General features: G+C 51.5%; 7 protein-coding genes across 7 annotated transcripts; 3 read left to right on the forward strand and 4 right to left on the reverse strand.

The window, feature by feature from the left end:
* Positions 1 to 101: 101 nt before the first annotated feature.
* On the reverse strand, positions 102 to 1,445 carry MRS44_013830 (uncharacterized protein; the record flags this gene model as incomplete). Its single annotated transcript, XM_065617271.1, has 1 exon — positions 102 to 1,445. One exon carries the CDS (start codon positions 1,443 to 1,445, stop codon positions 102 to 104), a length of 1,344 nt encoding a protein of 447 aa, XP_065473343.1.
* A 1,568-nt stretch (positions 1,446 to 3,013) lies between these two features.
* Positions 3,014 to 4,825, reverse strand: MRS44_013831 (uncharacterized protein; the record flags this gene model as incomplete). Its single annotated transcript, XM_065617272.1, has 4 exons — positions 3,014 to 3,242; positions 3,346 to 3,575; positions 3,641 to 4,306; positions 4,661 to 4,825. 4 exons carry the CDS (start codon positions 4,823 to 4,825, stop codon positions 3,014 to 3,016), a joined length of 1,290 nt encoding a protein of 429 aa, XP_065473344.1.
* Positions 4,826 to 6,183: 1,358 nt separating this feature from the next.
* On the forward strand, positions 6,184 to 7,857 carry MRS44_013832 (uncharacterized protein; the record flags this gene model as incomplete). Its single annotated transcript, XM_065617273.1, has 1 exon — positions 6,184 to 7,857. One exon carries the CDS (start codon positions 6,184 to 6,186, stop codon positions 7,855 to 7,857), a length of 1,674 nt encoding a protein of 557 aa, XP_065473345.1.
* Positions 7,858 to 8,557: 700 nt separating this feature from the next.
* Positions 8,558 to 9,464, forward strand: MRS44_013833 (uncharacterized protein; the record flags this gene model as incomplete). The annotated part of the gene is made up of 2 exons (XM_065617274.1): positions 8,558 to 9,090; positions 9,152 to 9,464. The coding sequence occupies 2 exons, from the start codon at positions 8,558 to 8,560 to the stop codon at positions 9,462 to 9,464; spliced, it is 846 nt and encodes a 281-aa protein (XP_065473346.1).
* A 2,286-nt stretch (positions 9,465 to 11,750) lies between these two features.
* Positions 11,751 to 15,903, forward strand: MRS44_013834 (uncharacterized protein; the record flags this gene model as incomplete). The annotated part of the gene is made up of 6 exons (XM_065617275.1): positions 11,751 to 11,869; positions 12,188 to 12,307; positions 12,364 to 14,019; positions 14,135 to 14,657; positions 14,726 to 14,782; positions 14,881 to 15,903. 6 exons carry the CDS (start codon positions 11,751 to 11,753, stop codon positions 15,901 to 15,903), a joined length of 3,498 nt encoding a protein of 1,165 aa, XP_065473347.1.
* Positions 15,904 to 15,941: 38 nt separating this feature from the next.
* On the reverse strand, positions 15,942 to 17,709 carry MRS44_013835 (uncharacterized protein; the record flags this gene model as incomplete). The annotated part of the gene is made up of 3 exons (XM_065617276.1): positions 15,942 to 15,946; positions 16,005 to 16,011; positions 16,057 to 17,709. The coding sequence occupies 3 exons, from the start codon at positions 17,707 to 17,709 to the stop codon at positions 15,942 to 15,944; spliced, it is 1,665 nt and encodes a 554-aa protein (XP_065473348.1).
* A 672-nt stretch (positions 17,710 to 18,381) lies between these two features.
* On the reverse strand, positions 18,382 to 20,156 carry MRS44_013836 (uncharacterized protein; the record flags this gene model as incomplete). The annotated part of the gene is made up of 4 exons (XM_065617277.1): positions 18,382 to 18,864; positions 19,243 to 19,583; positions 19,646 to 19,793; positions 19,956 to 20,156. 4 exons carry the CDS (start codon positions 20,154 to 20,156, stop codon positions 18,382 to 18,384), a joined length of 1,173 nt encoding a protein of 390 aa, XP_065473349.1.
* Positions 20,157 to 20,213: the final 57 nt, after the last annotated feature.

The raw sequence follows: 20,213 nt of genomic DNA on the forward strand, positions 1-20,213 counted from the left end.
TCATGGGAATCTTTGTGCCTCTAAAACGTGTAGACTGGGCGGGGGGAAGTCCTTCAACAGCACCATCCGCGTATTGTTGGGTTTGGGCTCCTTCGATGGAGTCAGGGATGACTGCCGACTGCGGGCTTACCTGCTGAGATCAGGATTTCGATAGGCAAGAGCTTAGTCTGGTTGCATACGAACTCCTTGAAAAGACTTGTCTCGCTCTCACAGTCGACCTCGTCCTCTTGGTCTGCATCACGCTCATCTCCCTCCCCATCAGAGACGCTATCAAGCATTAGCTCGGTGACCGCGTCTTCGGATTCGCTGAGGCCAACCACATCCCACTTCACAACGATGTTGTCGAGGATATCGTTACGGTCCTCATACGCCAAGTTCAGGTAGGTGGAAGCTGGAACTGCCTTTTCCTGCTTGACCTGTTCCCTATTCTTCGTACCATTGTCCTGATTGATCTGCCTCTCTTGCTTGATACGTTTCTTGAGCCCAGGAGCTGGGCTCGAATCCTCCTGTTTGACCTTCCGTTTCTTGCCGTCCTTGGCCGGTGTTGAATATTCATCTGGCCTTAGCGGTGTGATTGGCTCCTGCTTGTCACCCACGTCTGTCGATGTCAGGACGACGAGCACCTTTAACTGGCCCGCTTGGTTGTTCGAAAAGTGCCCAGAAGTGAGCATGCTTGAGGGCGTCGTGAACTTATCGGTATTGGGAACGGTGACGATTTTCTTTCCGGAGAAAGACGAAGCGTAAGAAAGCTTCCAAAGCTCTTGGTTGGTGGGGTCTATGGTGCTCGGGAGCGGATGTAGGTGTTCGAATAAGGTCTGAGTGAACGAGGGCCAGGTAAGGAGGTCTGCCGAGTTGAACTTGATCACCGTATCTTTTAGAGGCAGCACTGTCTCTGGGACCTCTACCGCAAGACCATTGAAGTACCTGGTCTCCAAGCTCATGAGTAGGAGACTGATGTGGACCCATTGGTAGCCAGTACGCTGCCTCGTAGGCTTTCTGGTACTGCTTTTAGTGTTCTGAATGGCTTGACTAGCCGCCGAGGCAATCGCCATGAACTGCGGATGGGGAGGACCGCTTGACGGCTTGAAAGGATGTTGGCGTGCCCGTGTATTCGCAGTCACCCCGTTGGGGACAGACACTGCGTTGGGGAGTAGTTGTGTATACCCAATACCGGCAGATGACACTGGTTTTGGTTTGTTGCGCATAAGCTGACTTGCCGGGCTGACTGGGTGTGGCGGAGAGTCATCCACCTCAACCACCTCATCATACGGGCCAGGAAGGGCTGGAGTCCTAGACCTGGCCCGGCGTTGGGATTGAAAGGGGTTGGCTAAGCCGCAACGGCCACAATAGTTTTCGCCAGCGTATATGGTGGTAAAGAGATCATGATGCTTCTTCCCAGCTTTGACGCAGTAGACGTACTCAGGGGGGATGTCTGGGGGTGCCATTCTGTTTGAAGAGAGACGTTGAGAAAATGGAGGCAAAAAAAAAGAACCAAACTGACGTTGGGAACGAGATTTAATGTTTACAAACCATAACAATGTTGCCCTTTGCTACGGTGGATGATGATCACTACACTGTCCTGAGCATGAGATCGCCGCGCTAGTCCGCTGCTGACCCGGCGCGGGGAACACTGCGCTAAGCCGCTGCTGGCATATCACGCTGTGTGCTCACACATAGATGTTGGCACCTGGAGTGAAAATCGCTTATGCAAGAATTGTGCCTGTTACTCAATGGAGTTCGCAACGCGAGTCTCTGAATTGAAATTTGAGGCTATAGAAAAGGGGACGCTAGCATATACACGTCCACAGCTTTTGAAGCTGGACAAAGTGATTATCATCCGGCACAGCGCCGTTCGACTTGCAACCACAGCCAATGAAAATCAGGTTGATTACAATACCGTATCGCTCGCTAAGAATTGCTTGAAAAGAACTAAACTGCTTAGACCACATTGTGTAGATCGAGGTTCTAGAACGTCGCGCGGGCCCGTTGCTACTTCGCAGTATTTGCGATGGGGGTTGCTTGGGCGGGACGGATATGTACCGCGCGGGCCCGCTGCTGGTCCGCAGTACCTGCTCTACTACTCATGCCTAAGTATCTGGACTAATAAGGTGTGGGGTGATTTCTGGCTTAAGAGTGGGGAAGGGGCCCAAAAGACAACTGACAGGGGGGTTTTGCAACAGTGTTCCCTATCGGCCTCCGTAGTTTACAAAGAAAAGAATCGGACGTGATAGCCCAGCTTCGGACCGGGATGGCGCGACTGAACAGTTATCTTCACAGGATAGGGGCAGCGGAATCGGACATATGCGACTGTGGACAAGCAGCAGAGACGATTGAGCACTTCCTCTTCCGATGCAAAAAGTGGGAAATGCAACGGGAAGTCATGTTTAAATGCTCACGAACAAAGATTGGGAATTTATCGTTCTTCTTGGGAGGAAAAGCTGCGTCGGATAACGAAAAGTGGAAGCCAAACATGCAGGCGGTGCGTGCGGCAATCAAATTTGCTATCGCGACAAACAGGCTCGACGCGGACCAGCGGCCTTCGGCAAACTAACCTCTAGCGTGCGACTATACTAACAAAAAGCAGCCTCGATTTTGGCAGACCGTGCTTCAGCTGCCGAGGATAGGATGCTGAACACTTGCAGAATTTGGCCTTCAAGCAGGCCTGTCATGGAACAAGCAGCGACGAGGTTGAGCAGCAAGCGATGAGACGACGATCCGTGGGGCTTGGGGTGTCAGGTACCAAATGTACTGAGATGTGAACGAGACTGTGCCAAGGCCCTATCTCATGAGTGCCCACAAGCCTGCACCGAGGTATTTGCAGGGGGGTGGGGCCAATTAAAATGCGCCAAAGAAGAGATACATTAGCTTCCACCTATTTCTCTATGGTGATAAATGTACCAACACTTCTGATTGTTACAAAGTGCGACTTTGCACACACTACACCAAAATCGCGTCTGTGATCTCGTGATGTTGCTGTTGACCGTCCCGAGAGGCTTCCTTTTGCCCTTTGACCTTATTTCGCCTTGCCGATATCCTTGACAAGCGAGGCAATCTGAATTTGTCTTCCGGCGGATAAGATTATGTTCTTTTTGCTGTATTTCAGGGTCAGATTCGTCGCCAGCTCGATACCTCTGCCTTGACTGGCTTTCTCCATGATATTCATTAAATAAGGCGTTGAAAATGCACTCTCGCCACTCTCTGTGATTCGTATATCTCTCCCAATTTGGCTGTGGCCCGTGAAGCTGAGCAAGATAGCTGTTAATAAGCACTACATCAAGAAGGAAGGTCCAACAGAGAGCCTGCCAAGGGCCCCGGCGTAAGGGATGATCGTATGCATAATATGACCTCAACTGGTCACCCCGATCAACGTGATTCATCTCGTCGTTATAAGCAGCAGCGACTGTCGGGATCGAGATGACTTTGACAGCTTCGTCACCAAAAAAGCGACGTATTGGCTTGGCCTCGGGCTTCTGTGAGGACGGCTTCTTCCTCTTCCGGCAGACACGCTCCTCGCCTGTGAAAACGGTTGTAAGGAATAATATAAGGCGGTTGTCTTTCCAAGCGATCTGATTGACCTAATTAGATGGCGCAAGGACATATTAGTAAGGAATTCACATAGAAAAGTGTCTTAGATTAATACCTTATTGTCGGGGGTTGGGATTATCTTGACCTGGTTGAAGTCATAGCTGGTCTTGGCCCCCCCATCAGCCTTCTTATCCCGTTGAAGCTCCTTGTGTATGCCACAGTTAGGCCGGGCTGTGCCTGTGGCCCCGTGGCCATGTGTGCGGAGGCTGCGGAAGAGGTCTGCCGACGAGAAGAGGTTATCCACAAAGACGTGATATGTCGCTTTTGGCAGTGTATTTGCTAGGGCAACAACGACGCCTTGGGTCGAGTTTAAGGCGATAGGCTTATCTTCTTCTTTAGGCTCCTTCTTTGGTGCTTGTGATGCCCTCTTGCCGCGACCTCGTGAGGATGACGCCGGCTTTGGAAGCTCAACACCAACGGCACCGTATTTTTCGCCCTTGATGTGCCACAGCCAGTGAATAAAGAAGCCCTGTTGTGCTATGACCCAGATCTTGAACCCTAGGGGAATAGGCTTGCCCTTGACGACTGTTGTCTCGTTCGATCTACCCGTATAGCGGATCATACACTCATCCACAGCCAGATGAGAGCCCGGGAAGAAGATCTCCGCAGACGCGGCCTGTATATGATCAGACCACTCATCACAAGCTTGGAATACCTTCGGAAGAGGCCCGGTCTCATCGATCTTGGTGTGGTCAAAGGGGCGAAGGTGACGATGAAGGATCTGAAACTTCCAATACGGCATGAATTTGATGATTGAGTGTTCAGGGCGTTGTTGCCCCGGCTTCGGGGTACTCCAGTGGCTCTAAATCGTCTTTTCCTTATGTATACCCATATAAATTAGCATTCCAAGCCAGACATATACTTCTGCAACAGAGGTCCCTTGCCAAGCTCGCAGCCTTGCGTTCTTCGTCATCGGGTGCTTCCAGCTATCAACAACGTCATTTTCCTTCAGCCACGAGATCCAGCTTTTGGTGTATTAGACCCATTTCTCAACGAGGGAAATAGGAAGGAAAAGCTAGAATAGCTGCAGAGGTGTTGGCGGCAGTGTGCTGATGCGAAAGTTGCGTGTTTCTACGTGGAAAGGCTCGAAGTTGGTGCCGCGGTCAGTTTCGGCCGGAAAAACAGCTATCCGGGTAGGGTCATTTGGGTGCAGCTGATGACTGTGATCCTCCTTGATAAAGCTCTTATCATCATAGGCATTGAATGCCTGACTCTCTTCTAGAATTGATTGGGAATTCATTGTTGACTTCAAAATGATTTATATGGTGTTTTGGCGGGAATTGCTTCATTGAACTAACTTTCCGTACCCCGCTTGTACCCTCGTGATGTCAGGGGTGGTGTGGGGCGAGGTACGCGGTGCAGGCTTGTGGGCACTCATGAGATTATGTGTTGTGTGTTGTCTCACAGACTTGTCCATGACGACACGTATGTCCTCCATCCTTTTACCGTATATTCGAACAGATGCGCCAGCTTCCCTCTAGGGCCGTTCCGAACGCATGACCAAACGCAGGGCGATACCATCACTGAGACCTCGCGAACACCGCAAATGTGGTTCAGCTTTATGCCCATCGTCCTCATCAAGGATGAGGACCTGACATACCACGGGAAGACATTAAGCGCCAGGTATGAAGAAGGGCGACTTCGAGCAATTCAGGTGGACGGGCACAGACGAGCACCGGGGCCGGCCAAGGGTAAGGTCCAACTTGATCATGCCAAACTGAAGATAAAGAGGAGATTGCCAACGCCAGTCTTGATAGCTTCCCCAGCGACACCCTTCGCCCGAGAATCCAGACAAGTCATTAAGTCCAAAGGTCGGACAATGACAACGGATAAGCTGTAGGGTGGGAAAATATCTCCACAGTCGCTGTAGAGCTGTGAAAGCCTTGCCTCGATATGGTGAATATGTGCTGAGCTGGTGGATGGATGCGATCCAGCAGATATTAGGGAGAATGAATGAAAGTCATAATCAAGGCATGGAGCCGAGAGTGTTCGAATCATACGTGAGAGAGGTCGGGGTTGATATGATGTCAGTCTTGGGCTATTCTCAGATCGTACAGATGAGTGGGTCGAAGGCGGGCATTTAGGGAACAGCGGATAGGTTTGGGAAGGTCACCGCGTTTGTTAAAGTTGGCTTCAGTCTGTTGGCTATTCACAAAGCGCTTGCTTTTTTTCTCGTTTCCTTCAATAGCTTCAACGCTCCGCTGCCATGCGTGCCTTACATACTAGGCACGTGCCATGCATCTAAGGAACCACTTACTAATGTAACCCGAGTGGAAGATATGGTCCCAGTGTTAATGACGGTGAGAGAATTCTAACCACTGCACCATATGCCAAAAGGTAGGGGCCCCATGTCAACTGGTATAGGCTTATACCGTAGAAACCCGAGAAATTGGCCCTCTTGGCAAAGTGGATACAGTTGAAAGCATGATCAGCGAATTGCTGCAATGGAAATACGAAGGGGATAAGGGTACCCTATACTATGTGTGATTGGGTAGATGATGGCAGGCCCTCTTCGGCTACGCAGACGACACAGCCATCCTGTTCACAGGTGACACGGTCGACGAGACCACCGCTGCGGCGTCTGCGTCCATCGAAGAAATGATCCGCTGGGGCGCGGCAAACGGTGTCTCCTTCGACCCCGAAAAGACCGAAGTCATGCACTTCTCTCGCAGCAAACTCAGGTCCTCCCCGGCGATACGCCACGGTGACGTCGTGAAACAGCCCGAATCGGCCCTGCGCTGGCTGGGCATCTGGCTTGACAGTAGACTGTCATTCCGAGTCCACGTAGAAAAGTGGGCAGCAAAAGCGAAGGTAGTGGCCCATCACTTGCGAGGGCTCGCCAACACGAAACACGGCCCGCTGCCGAGCGCCGTGCGAAGCGCCGTCAGAGCATGCGTCGAGCCGGTGCTGCTCCACGGCGCCGAGGCGTGGTACCCGGGCACAAGCCGGCCGCGGTGGAACCAACCATCCAAAGACGTACCATCGAGCAACCAGCATCTCATCCAGAGAATGACCGAGGCCATGAACCAATCCATGAGAGCTATCCTACCTGTCTGGAAGACAACACCTATTGCCGCCCTCCACCGAGAATGCGGGATACCACCAGTCGCCCAGCTTCTTGAAGCACGGCAGCTCCGCTTCTCAGCACGACTTAAGTCGCTTGATGTGGCTCACCCCCTGGCGAGCCGAACATGCCTACCCCGCCAACCTACTTACCACGACCTTATCAAGCGAAAATACCAAGCACCGCCAGAGAGCAGCTTCAGGACACGTCTTCGACGCACCGACGAGCTCCTCGCACCCTGCACACGACCAAAGCTCATCCAGAAACGCTTTAGCGATGAGCAAATGACGCCGCTGCAGATAGCATCGAAAGAAGAGACAGCTGGAGCCTTCCTTCATTGGGCCCAGACGCTCGACCCGCTCACCCTGGTCGTATACTCAGATGGCTCTCTATCCTCGGATGGAGCCGCCAGCTATGGCTATACTATCCACCAAAATAGCCTCCCGATCCTTGATGGATCAGGACGACTCGGACCGGCTGAGGTCTTTGATGCCGAAGCCACAGGGGCATTAGAAGGCTTGAAAGCCGCCCTACACCTGCAGGAATCAGCAACCCGAGACATCTTCATCTGCCTAGACAACCTCGCTGCCGCTACATGCCTGCGGGGCACACCATCAGACTCGTCCCAGGAAGTCTTTCTCGAGTTCCAGTCCCTAGTAGCATCGCACGGGGCCACTCAAGTGCGCTGGGTACCCGGTCACACCAAAATCCCCGGTAACGAACAAGCCGATAAACTAGCAAAAGCAGCATCCTCGCTGCCCGAGCCCGAGGGCGCCCGACCCACGCTGGCCTACCTGCGAAGAATCGCGAGGCAGAAACCAAAAGAAGCATTCAGAACCTGGTGGCCCTCCGCCTCCCCTGAGCAGTATAAGAGATTCAATCTCAAGGCGACAATAGCCTGCCCGCGGGAGCTCTCGCTCCCGCGTACAGTCTTGCACCACTTACTCGCTGCAAGGTCCCTTCACGGGGATTTTGCCGCATATCACGAGAGGTTCAATCACACTGAAGCACGAGTACTCTGCTCATGCAATCGACGCAAAACACCTGACCATATCTTCTACTGCAGAAAGATACCGCCACGGAAGCGAGCGAGGCTCGCTCCCTCGCCGAATACGGCAGTGAATCTAGCTTTGGGAAAAGACTTTGACAAGTTCGTCAAACTGGCCAAGATAAGCGCCTTCTTTGATAGGATCTGCCCTCGCTACTAGACGGGACCGCCCCGAGACGCAGTTGCGTCCGCTCCCTCCTTTATTCTCTCTTCTCTTCTTTTGTTACCTCTTTCTATTGCACAGGCTCGGCCAGGCAGGGAGCCGTAACGTTCTCCGTCTGGCTGCGGCCATCCTCAACCACGGCCCTCCACCATGACTATCCTAGTCATGAGCTGCCCCGCGGCTACTATTCACTAGCCGTGCCTGGACCACCCGCTGACGGGTAACAGGCTCGATATAAAGCGCCATTTGTGCCGATTATATGCTGGATAGGGGACACTATATGGTTAGATCATAGGTAGACTCCCGTAGCTCAGCACGTCCTGTGCTCCCTTAGGACTTCTGAGGCCTCACGGCCTCCCGGACGAAAAATATACATACATACATACAGATGGCAGGCCCTCACCTCTAACCCCTTTTGGGTGCATTAGCGAGCAGAAGCGTGCATAACTCCACTTTGCCAAGAGGGGAAAGAAGCAGGATGATGCAATCTGCAGCACAGTCGGCACCGTGCGAGGCCTTCAGTGGCCAGTGGGTTTTTATCAGCCGCCCTAGCGCGACCCAGACCCGCGTCGCCCTCCGTTTTCCTCGCGCCCCATCTCTGTCTGGCATGTTTCCCCACGATGCTCCTCCGCGATCATAACCATCACCACCCCCGCCTCAGCAACAGCAACCATCTGTTATCTCTCAACCCCAAGAAATGTCCAACGGTGCGACAACTGTCAAACCCGAGGCGAAGCCAGCATCGGGCCCTATTGACCCTCACGATAACGACGCTGCGAATGGTCTATTCATGTTGGCCCAAAGTAGGAACGGTGCCCAGAGTACGAACCAATTCGCCGTCACTTCAGGCGCCCCCGGCCACGCTCACCCTCGTCTTGTCGCTCCACAGAATATGAACACTTTGCCGCAGGTGTCGAGTGTTAATGGAGGCTCAATTGGCTCTGCTCGCAGCATGAGTAAGGGTAGTATTGCTTCGGAAAAGAGCGAACAGGCCAGGCCCAATACGCGAGGCAAGGGCAAGAGAAACCCCTCTCCAACCAACGGTCAACGGAAGGCGGATGAACCCCCAGTCAAGGCTCCCGTTAATAAGAAATCCAAGACCAATGCCGCTGCTATCAATGGTGACATGGATTTCTCTGGTGACGAGTCCAAGATGAAACTGGAGGAGGGCGGATCCAAGTTAAAGATGACGGACGAGGAGAAGCGAAAGAACTTCCTCGAACGCAATCGGTATTTTCTTAAACACTTGATTGTTCTGTATTGGGGCATATTTACTGACTCTTTAAACCAGCGTCGCTGCCCTCAAGTGTCGTCAGAGGAAGAAACGATGGCTTACTAACCTGCAGACCAAGGCTGAGATGTTCAATACGGAGAACGATGCTTTGACAGTGCAAGTCACCCAGCTCAGAGAAGAGGCGGTTAACCTAAAGACACTTCTTTTCGCCCACAAGGACTGTCTAGTTACTCAGCAGCAAGGACTCCACGGTACCTTCATGTCGCAGGTCGTCGAGCCCTTCCATCCGCAGACGAACCCCTATGATATGGCTGCGCCGATGTCAAACCAGGTCATGGCTGGCCAGGGCGTGCAGTGGCGTTTCTCATAGCGCGAGCGCCTCCCTATTCCCATGTACGGTCTAGAAGCTCAACGCGTTCAGTTGAGTGACAGCTCTCTGTGTCACATCGTATGACCAAAGCCGCTCTGACACACGGGCTGTCTGACCAAGAAAGATCAAACCTGGATAAAACAGATCGTGAAGAACACTCCGTCATAGCTGACGAATACGAGGGATCCAAGGAAGGATAAAACAGACCAACTTCAGTCACTCATTCAGTTAGAAATCAAGAGCTTCAACGCACAGTCAAAATCCCTCGTCAAATGTGACACTTTCCAACGGTGCAGGCGTGAGGTTTTCCCCATTTGGCCCATCCAGCTGTCAACAACTTCATTTCTCTTGAGCCACGTGACTCAGATCCTGGTGTAAGAGACCCATTTCTCAACGAAATAGGTAGAAAAAGAGGGAATAGCTGTAGCGGCGTTGGAGGCAGTGTGTTGATGTGAAAATTGCGTGTTTCTATGTGGAAGGGCTCGAAGCTGGTGCCTCGGTCATTTTCAGTCGGAAAAACCGCGACCCGGGTCGGGTCATCCGGCCATAAGTGTTGGAATAGGGCCAAAAATAGGCAGCGATCACGATCGTGAACGACCACGACTAGCATCAGGCAGCAGGCTACTGCCTATGATATTGGAAGACTGAACACAGGTATAAGAAGCCTACCTTCGTCACTCCCTGAGATAGAAGAAAGTAGCGAAAAATCCAATCTCTTCTGCCCACACCCATGTTGCACACCTCTGACTTCTGAGACACGATCCGTACCCTCAAGGCCGTCCCCACTCTCACCGCGTTTGGCAATTACAACTCCAGACTACACTTCCCCTCGGCAGCCCCACGTCCCGGCAAATCGCATCGCATTGAAGTCGCAGGGTTCGTGAAATTCTGTCCTTGTATCTTTGCGTGCTCGCCGAACTCTCCATCATCTCATTCTCATATTCTTATCCGAGACATCGACCACTGTTAGATTGGCGCCTGTGTGCGGATAGAAGGGAGTTTGCTCTTCGTTATAACAATGTGTGGCTTGTGGCGGTGAAAGCTTCAAGAATGGACCAACGCCCCCGCACGATGACGAAGGAAGGAAGAAGAAGATGAAGATCATCGACTTCAATCAATAAAATCATCAATTTCTGGCCCACAGTCTACTGAATTCACCCCTACCCCATCGCGTATCCAACAACCACCCACAAATATCCTCCGACCAACCAAAACCTCTTGAAGCCCTGGAGTGAGCTGATCGCGGCCCCAGCAACGCAAAAAGAGTGTCAGGTGCCGCAGCCTCTGCGAGTTAGGGTGGACTGCTAGAAAGCTTAAGGGTTGTGTCGCATATCAGCCTGTCGCACACACGGCATAGCCCACCGGATTATTTCCGGAATTCCACTCGGAATTTCCGTTCCACACGGATTTCCGTCTTCTATATAAGACAGCAACGTCTTTCTCCTTTGTATAGTACAATTGCTCCTTAGATAATTCTCATCAATTGACTGGTGCCATCAATGATCCCTGTGGAGCCAATTGTCTGACAGGTTGCGCTCTCGTTTATTCGTCGCAGTGGTAGACAGGCCTACAACCCACAAGGGTCTGTAATGTTAAATGGCATACAACACTCATCTGGTGTGGCGAATACCCTTCAAAGCAATTTTCCAGTGAGGGCACTCATCTCTTTGGCTGATATTTGGTAGCGAGGTAGAAGCGTTCCCACCTTTTAACATTACAGACCCTTGAGGGTTGTACAGTCTGCCTTCGACTAACAATACACAAACTGATTCAGCAGCGATCAGAGTTGCTGTGGAATCTCAGCCAGATGGTCTCGAACGGTAATAAACTCGAAAGGGGAACGATGGCCCAATCTAAAACGGTCAGTGACAAGGTGCTAGAGTTTTAGTGAAAGTAGCAGCCTACCCCGGCCCGCGGGGGACAGAAAACACGAGACTCGCTGAAGCGACAGTCCAGCCAAATGAGTCTCATGTATTATATCCCACACCAAGTCCGGCTATCAAGCGCCGAGCTTAGCGGATAGTGTTGGCTAGAACCCCTAAAGCTTAAAGGGACTAAGCTCGTTAGCGTCTATCACCCGCTGAAGTCAACATGTAACATTATGTTCTGCACGTATCCGGCGCCATGAAGGCGACTCTTTGACAAGAGAGGAGAGGGCTTTTATCCTTAAACTTTGAATGATCCCTTCTATTCCTCTTATCTCGCCTCCTATTCAATTTTCGGATCGAGAAACTTGATATTTACCTCCTTGAGCTTCGGCGACGTCGCCAATTGGGACGAGACAAGATGCCTATTATGGACGACACAGATTTGGGCAAAAACATCGACCGGGAAGCCCAGGCCGCCGAGAGCTGTGCCTCTCGTGAGAAAAGATTTCAAAGTGACGGTGTGCATCTAGAACCTAGGTGAGCCACAAGGAACATAAATACACATCCCAAGGAGCATGCCTCAGCCGTTCTCAGCCGTTACTAACACGATGCCCTCTCTTCGTGTCGCAGCCGTTGGTGGTTCCTCTCATCGGCGTTCCCCATGATCGCAGGGACTCTCGGTCCTGTGGCTTCAGCGTTTAGTATATGTGCATTAGTTCAGCCATGGCGACAGCATCTCGTTCCTGGGGGGATGTCCAGGAAGCCCGTTTCGTCGCCAACCCGTCCTGGTTTGCAACCCTAGGGTTATTCTGATGAATGCCTAGAGAGTCTTTTCTCTGATATATGCTACTATAGGTTGACGATTGCCAATGTCATCCAGCTTGCTATCGCCGTCACCTCCAACATATTTCTACTCCTCAACATGGCAAGAAGAGTCCGCTTTAGTCTGGCACAACCCATCACAATAGTCGGATGGTGATACACAAAAAACCCCATGCAATAGGGGTATACTCCTAACGTAAGATTAACAGGTACATCTCAGCTATATGCCGCATCTCTCTAGGCGCTACTGCTGCTGGGCCGCTCCTCGAAGACATCAAGTTTCCCGAAAACGAGTTCATCTGGTCCCAAGCATTTTACTATGGCATATGGGCGGCCATCCTGTACTTCGTCGATGCTTCTCTGATGGCCATGACCTTCTGGGGTGCTTCATCTGGTCACTACGCGAAGGACTTCATGCTAACCTTTAGTCAACGCACTCTGATGTTGCAGACCATTATGTTCCTTTTGTACCTCCTCCTTGGCGCCCGTGTTTTCTCTGCAGTCGAAGGCTGGAACTACCTCGATGCCGTATACTGGGCAGACGTTACTCTCTTCACAGTCGGCTTCGGTGACTACGCCCCTACAACTACCCTTGGACAAGCTCTCTTGGTCCCATACGCCCTCTTTGGTATTATCAGTCTTGGTTTGGTCATCAACTCAGTCAGGAACCTAATCCTCGAGCGTGAAAGACCCCGCTTCGCAGCCCGGATGGAAGAGAAGTCGCGACGCAGGATGGTCCGGACCATAACACGCAGGGGTGACGATGATATCCTTACGCCCATCCGCGAAGAGTCTGAAATCTCTCGCACACAATCAGTCAAAATTCCCGCAACCGAGTTTGAACGCCGCAGGGCCGAATTTGCTCTAATGCGCAAGATACAAGACCAATCTTCATCTCGCAGAAGATGGATGGCCATGGCCATCGCTACTAGCTCTTGGCTCGTTCTATGGCTAGTAGGTGCGGTTATCTTTGAGGCGTCTGAGAAGCCCTATCAAGACTGGTCATACTTCGACTCTTTCTATTTCTGCTTCGAGGCCTGGACTACTATAGGATACGGTGATCTCTCCCCTACATCTAATGCAGGCAAATCCTTCTTTGTCTTTTGGTCTCTCTTAGCCCTGCCTACTATGACGGTGCTTATCTCTCACGCTAGTGAGACTGTGGTCAAGTTGATCCGAAATGGTACCCTTCGACTGGGTAATGTCACGATCCTGCCAGGCGACGAAGGTTTTCTCGGTAATATGAAGCACATCATCAGCAAGATTACATTCGGCAAAGCCTACCCAGACTATCTAGACTCTGCATCTCCGGAGCTAGGGGAGTCCTCGAAGAGCATCAATCAACCATTAGAGGGGAGAATGGCCCAGGCCTACGAACAAACTCTCCAGGACAATGGCAGAGGGTGCCCCAGTGCCTCCGCTGTCGATCAAAGGGTTTCACAGAACCGTCGCCCACAATGCACTCACGCTTCATCCCGACGATCGCTCTCCTACCTCCGTAATCCCCACGATGAGCTTCCTACGGGCACCGATTTCCACTTCCTCCTTATCTCCGAGATCCAGATCATTGTTACCCACTTCAAAGAATCCAAGCCGCATCGCTACACTTTCGACCAATGGTCCTGGTACCTCAAGCTCATCGGTGAAGACGAACACAACGCACAGACACATCGCAAGGTCAAGCCAAAGGGAAAGCGCCGGGATCCTAACGATGAGGACTCAGATAAGGAGCTGACGTGGTCGTGGGTCGGGGATCGCAGTCCTCTGATGGGTAGCCAGGAGGAGAGCGAGTGGATTCTGGATAGGCTGATAGATAGGCTCCGGGAGTCGTTATCGGCAGAGGCGGCGGCGGCAGCCGAGGAGCGGTGCCAGGGTGGTGCCTAGGGAGGTGTATGGTTTGGATGGAGATGGTGGCGTTAAGGAGACGCAAGTACGGTTGGATGGATGGATTTTATTTCGCCCGGAGGGAAGTCCCTGTAGGTTTATCGACCTCGGCCGCCCCTTCAGCCTCTTCGAGAGCCGTCGTTGGCGTTATTTCTTCACTCGTATCAAGCCTGGCTGGAAGCCTCCCAGCCGCGCCGTTATCACAAGAATTCTCCCCGACTTCTATCAGGAACTCTACGATGAGGTTTTCAAGCGCATAACCAGCTCAGAATGGTTCAATGTCATATTTGACGGCTCCGATAATGTCTCGGGACACAGAATCGTCAATATCTCGGTACAACTGCCAGATGGCCCAGCCTTCTACTGGAAGACTCTTGACACGGGAGATGCACAGCACACAGCGGAGAATTGGGTGGAGTTGATATGGAGAGAAATGCAAAAACTGTGCGGCAATGATCTCTCCAGAATCAATTCTATCTGTACAGATACCGAAAATACGATGCGCTCCGTACACGACTTACTAGGGAGACACCCCGAGCTCTCACATATCAACTTCTCTCTATGCGATTCCCACGGCCTTCAGCTTCTCATTAAAGATATCCTTCTTCTTCCGTTCTTTGTGGGTCTCTTGAATAACGCCGGCATCCTTCTCACATTCTTCTCACGTTCTAAATTACAATTGCAAAGGTTGAGGATATGCCAGCGCACAAGGTGGAACGGAGTAACTCGCGCGCTGATCAGAAGGTACCGGTGAATCACCAGCTGTTACTAGGAAATCATTGTCAGTAACTTACACCAACTTGCTCATCCCAAATAGTGTAATTACACGCTGGGGCTCTCAGTACAATTCTTTCTTCTCCCTCCTCCGTTCTCGAGACCCTGCCAAAGACTGGTCTGTTCGGAAAGATGTACGCGAGGAGCTACGATCTCAAGATTGCCCTGTCCTCCTGCCCGAAGCGGTTCGAATCATCAAAGACAACGGCTTCTGGCTAAAACTCGAGGCTGCGATCGCGGTGCTAAAGCCCGTGAATGAATTTCAACACGCTTCCGAGGCTGATGGGGCGGGGATCGCACACGTTATAAATCGCTGGCTGCAAATCAAAAGCAAATGGGCTGAGATGAGAGAGGCTGATCAGTTCCCTGATATTCCGTGGGACGATGTTGACGCCATATTCAAAGCCCGGCTTGATAAGCAAACGTACGACATCCATTGGATCGCCGATGCCCTCCGGCCAGACACAACCGGCCCAAATTCGAAGCTGCCGCCTAGCATCTTTGCGCGCGTACAAGAGTATTTGAAGAAACAGTTGAAGAACGACGACGAATATCGCCGTGCCCTTTCCGAATTCACCCACTTCCGAATGCGTACAGGCGGCCCGGACGGCTTATTTAATAAGCACAGTGCTGTGTACGACGATGGTTTCACGCCAGCAATGGCGTGGCAGTGCCTCCTCAACCAGGGCTCGATTCTGGCTAGAGTAGCTGTAAAGGTCATGAGCACGCTCGCGAACTCGGTGCCCTCAGAACGAAGCTTCTCCGCTATTAGTTTCATACATACGAAAGCTCGGAATCGCCTTACTCCCATGCACGCTGACATGCAGGCCTTCATTTTCATGAACGACCGCGTATTAGATCGCCTTAAGGATCATAAGTACACCCATAAAAAGCGCTGGGCGGATCTTGAGGAGAAGGACTGGCTAGAACTCGAAGATTCATATCTGGAGTTATTTGTGAATGCGCAGGGCAAGAAGGTATGGATGGATGGCGCGATGGTGTCTACCAATGAAGATTGTGGGTGGGAAGGTGTATTACAGTCAACGGGTGATGTATTGGGGGTTGGCACTGAGGTGGATACAGAGGTTTGAGGCTAGAATGGCAGAGGACGAGGACGGTGAGAAGCCTGCTAAGCTACCAGAATTACCCAAAAGGGAAGGAGGAAGTTTGTATGGTACAACTTTGTACGTACAACTTTTCTGTACGTACGTACAGCGGCTAAAATACAGTACGTACGTACGTACGTGTACAGGAAATTGCATCACTAGTCGGGTCTCGATGTCATCTGCAAATGACGCATCACTTGCGATCACAAGAGCCTCTCCTGCGTGCATCCCATCATAGACGATGGCAAGGAATCTTGTCGTATAGAGGTAACGGATGCACTGGTTGGCTGCAGCAAGGTGTTCAGTCGATGGGTTTGTCAAGAACCTTGCAAGCTGGGCTGCTGCATGCGCTATGTCCGGCCTGGTCATAACTGCGATGTACATCAAAGACCCAACTCGTTCCTGATACGCCTTGATTTCTTCCTTGGACGCCTGTCCGTCATACTTGACAAGAGGGATCGTTGTGATCGGGACCGATGGCACTCGAAGTTTCGAATCGCAGAGCTTGAATTTTCGTGCGATTTTCTCAACGTAAGCGTCTTGGCAGAGGTAGATCTTCCGATTTGGTCGATCCCTAATGACTCTGATGCCAAGATACCATTTGAACTCTTCTTCGCGCAGGTTGTATTTGGATTGGAGATGTTGAACGAGGTCGCCAACTACCTTCTTTTCTTGCCGGGGGCTGAGGATCAGGATATCGTCAACATAGATGAGAACTAGGATCTTGCCGTTGGTAAAAACGCAAGGTTCTTCATCCGTGCGATCAATCCCTGCTTGCTTTAGTGTCTCAGAAATCTCGTTATACCAAAGGAGTGGAGCCTCGCGAAGACCGTAGAGGGCCTTGTCGAGTTCCGCAATCATGGTCGACGTTTCCCCTGGCTTCAGGAAACCAAGTTCCACATATCCCTTAGGAAGCTGAACGTAGACGGGTTGGTCCTTCTTGAGTTCGCTGTAGAGGAATGCGTTCCCAACGTCGAATTGTCGAATCTCGAGATCGAATCGTGCAGCTGTTGCCATCATGATCCTGAAGGTCTTTGCTGCGAGCGTGGCGGCATAAGTTTCCAGTCCCCCATCATCATCTTGGAGATCCCCACGGACACAGATGCGGGCCTTGCACCTTTGGAGGTAGCCATCTTGATCGAACTTATAGGTGAACACCCACTTGAGTGGAAGGGGTAGTCCACGAGCTTTTTCGCGTTCGATCAGTCTCCAGGTGCCTCGTCGTAGGAGATCGTGCAACTCCTTCCTTATGGCTGCTTTGAATTCTGGACCCATTGGGTGGTCTTCTAGATCCTGATATCGCTTAGGAAGTCGTACAAGGTCATCCCGGTGAAATCGGTGATCTCGTGCCGTCTTGGAGACTGCGGCGAGAAAGACGCTATGAAATGTTGCGAGGTTTCCCTCTGGATGTTGGTCGGTTGGAAGCAGGGTAGTGAAAACGCTGTGCACGTAATCATCATACCTCCGATTTGGCTTTGGTGTCCGGTCGCTCTTGCGAGTCGGTTGGTCACCGTAGAGTTCCTTTTGGCTGCGGCGTGTGCGCGTGGTGCCGCGAGCTTCAGGAGTTGTTTGGTCACCTGACGGCTGCTTTAGGGATGGATTTAATGCTGCATCATTACACAGGAGACCGGTCCCTGCGGGCCCGCCAATGCCTTTCGGAACGAGCCTTCGGATCCTCTGATTTCCCTGTGGCTCTTCGATCACGGCTCGGTATATGGATTGAGAGTAAGTATTATACGGCGTTAGGTGGTCCTTTGGGAGGTGAGTAAGGACGAAGGCTTCGTTTCGCATCACTGTGTGTCAGACAATTGGCTCCACAGGGATCATTGATGGCACCAGTCAATTGATGAGAATTATCTGAAGAACAAAAGAAATCGAACAGCCATGTGTTCGGGCACAGCTATTTAAGTTCATGTCGTTAGGATTATGCGACAGGCCAGATGTGAAACCGGATAGTTACATCCGGTCACACGAATGTTATGCGACACTGTGGCTTACCGCCCAGAACCTTATCTGCCGTGTGACGTAGGGTAGGTAGGTAGGTTTTTATTCGCTCGGGGGGACACACCTCAGAGGGCGTTTGCACTAAGCTGTTTCCGTTTCGGACAGAGGTTCTATAATCAGTGTGACGTAGGGATTCGATACCATGGGAACTTTAAGAAAGAACTCGACTCATCAATTCTTCCTAACAAACTTGAAAAGCTTCCGAAATAGCAAATTTATATGATATCCTTATCTTTATTTCTTTGACCGCCTCATCTTCCTCAGGTTGTAGTACTGAGCCACTCTCCATGGCGCCAATCGATTACCATCCAGGACCACCTAATGGATAACCCCACCTAATGGATAACCAAAATTTCGCTCCGCCCACACAAAATCCAAATTTTGATGCGTGCACAAAACACCAGGTCGTCAATTAAAAAGCGAAGCCTTGGAGAGAGACTCTAGAAAATTGATCAATTTTTACTCTCTGCGTGGTTTTTTGACCTCCCGACCGCTCCGTGTCCGCTGGCAGTGCTTTGTTGTGACCATAACGTCCTCACTTTCGTCCTCTGATCCGACACCCACCTCAATCACCGACTCGACCTCTTCGTCCACATCCACCTCTATTTCTGCCTCCTTTGAGTCAAGAAGAGCTTCTCCAGCCGCTAGAGCCTCCGCCAGAGCCATGAATCGTCGGTTCGGGTTCGGTACCGCCTTTCTTTTCTTCCCTCGCCGCAGCTGGGACACCTGCTCCTCCAGCCCAGTAATCCGCGCATTCTGAACGGCCACCTTCATCTCTAAAGCTTCCAGCCCCTTCGCGATCTTACTGTACTTCTGCCTGGTTGGACGACTTCGGTGTTTGGCCAAATCTCTCACCTGGCGGCTCGTTTTCGGCGTATCATCTGAGTGCAACTGAGTGCAACTGAGGAGGGCTCGGCGTCTTGAACTGTTCCACCACTTTTTCTTTGTCCGGTTGAATTTCAGGATGTGTTAGAGCCTTGTGACGACTTATAGGCCAATTTCCAGTAAATCTCCAGCCGGACAAGATAATCTCCTTCCTCATGCCCGCCTCTCTGGCTTTCGCGTATGCCCGAATAAAGTTGACTTTGTCAACCGGTGCAGAATCGGTCAAACTAGCCAGCTTTTGGAGTTCTTTCCGATACGCACCTTTAATAACATTAAAAATTCCATTATCTAACGGTTGCAGACCATGAGAACAATGTGCTGGCAGGTAACAGCAGTAGACGTTGTTCAAAAAGCACGTAGCCATCCACTCGTCCTGGCTGCTCGTCAACGACCCTATAGCCGGCAATTGTGCGGCGAAAACACCCAGAGGCTCACCTGCGCATGGCTCCCATGACCGTCAAGGATGATTAGTCTCGCATCCGATGCATCACGAGGCTCCGTTTGAGGTAGATAGACGTCTTTCAGCCACTCGAGAGCTATGTGGTTGTCGGTCCAGCCGTTGGGCGATGTGATGTAGTACCAGTCGGCTATCAATTTGAACTCGTCCAGAAACCACTGTTTCTGTAGCTCCTTTCCTTTAAAGATAATCCCGGGTTTTAAAGCGCGGCCAGTTGCGGTGACAGCTTCGATAAATGAGGTCCACTTGCGCGACTGGGAGCCCTTCAACATCGCCTTCTTCTTCGGGTCAGAGCTCCCGATTACGAGGCTATCCAAGCCTGGTTGACAGCCAATTAGCTACGGCCTATAAAAACCCATTGGGGACTTGTAGACAACGTACCGAAACCGGCCCTTATGCCACCCTCGTCCACATTAACTGTGTTCTCAGGCTTAATCCAGCCGTACTCGGTCTCCCGAATATCAAAGTACCAATTGACCGCTTTTGGTGTAAATCCGTCAAATCTGGCGGCTTCCTGACGTTTTCCCAGCTTGGTAGATAGTTGTAGGTGATGTTTGACGAACCTCGTGGTCCAGTGCTTGCCCAGAGGCTTGTTATCGCCTTATTGTTAAAGGATAGCTTCGACACAGGCGCGGAGCTGGCTGTGCGAGGGAGCATAGCCCAGAGACTCTTATCGCAGCACCCAACGAACGAGAGTTTCCTCCTGGCTCTTGGAAATACGCTGTTGGGCCTGGATACGTTCATTCCTGCTCGCTTGACCGGAAAGTCGTCCAGAAAGGGTCGACTGAGGCACTCCACGTTTCTGAGCCGCCTCATTCTGTGAGAGGCCTCTATCCGTGGTATCTAATATGGCCTCAGCTACGTCGTCTTCGGTATAATTACGACGAACCATTGCGGAGGGAGTTCCGTCGAGTAAATTAGGTGAAAACTCGGCTTGAGTGGATGGAGT

This window comes from Fusarium solani, assembly GCF_023522795.1.
Source record: "Fusarium solani strain SB1 chromosome Unknown bctg00000009, whole genome shotgun sequence".
In the NCBI taxonomy this organism is placed as follows: Eukaryota; Fungi; Ascomycota; class Sordariomycetes; order Hypocreales; family Nectriaceae; genus Fusarium; species Fusarium solani.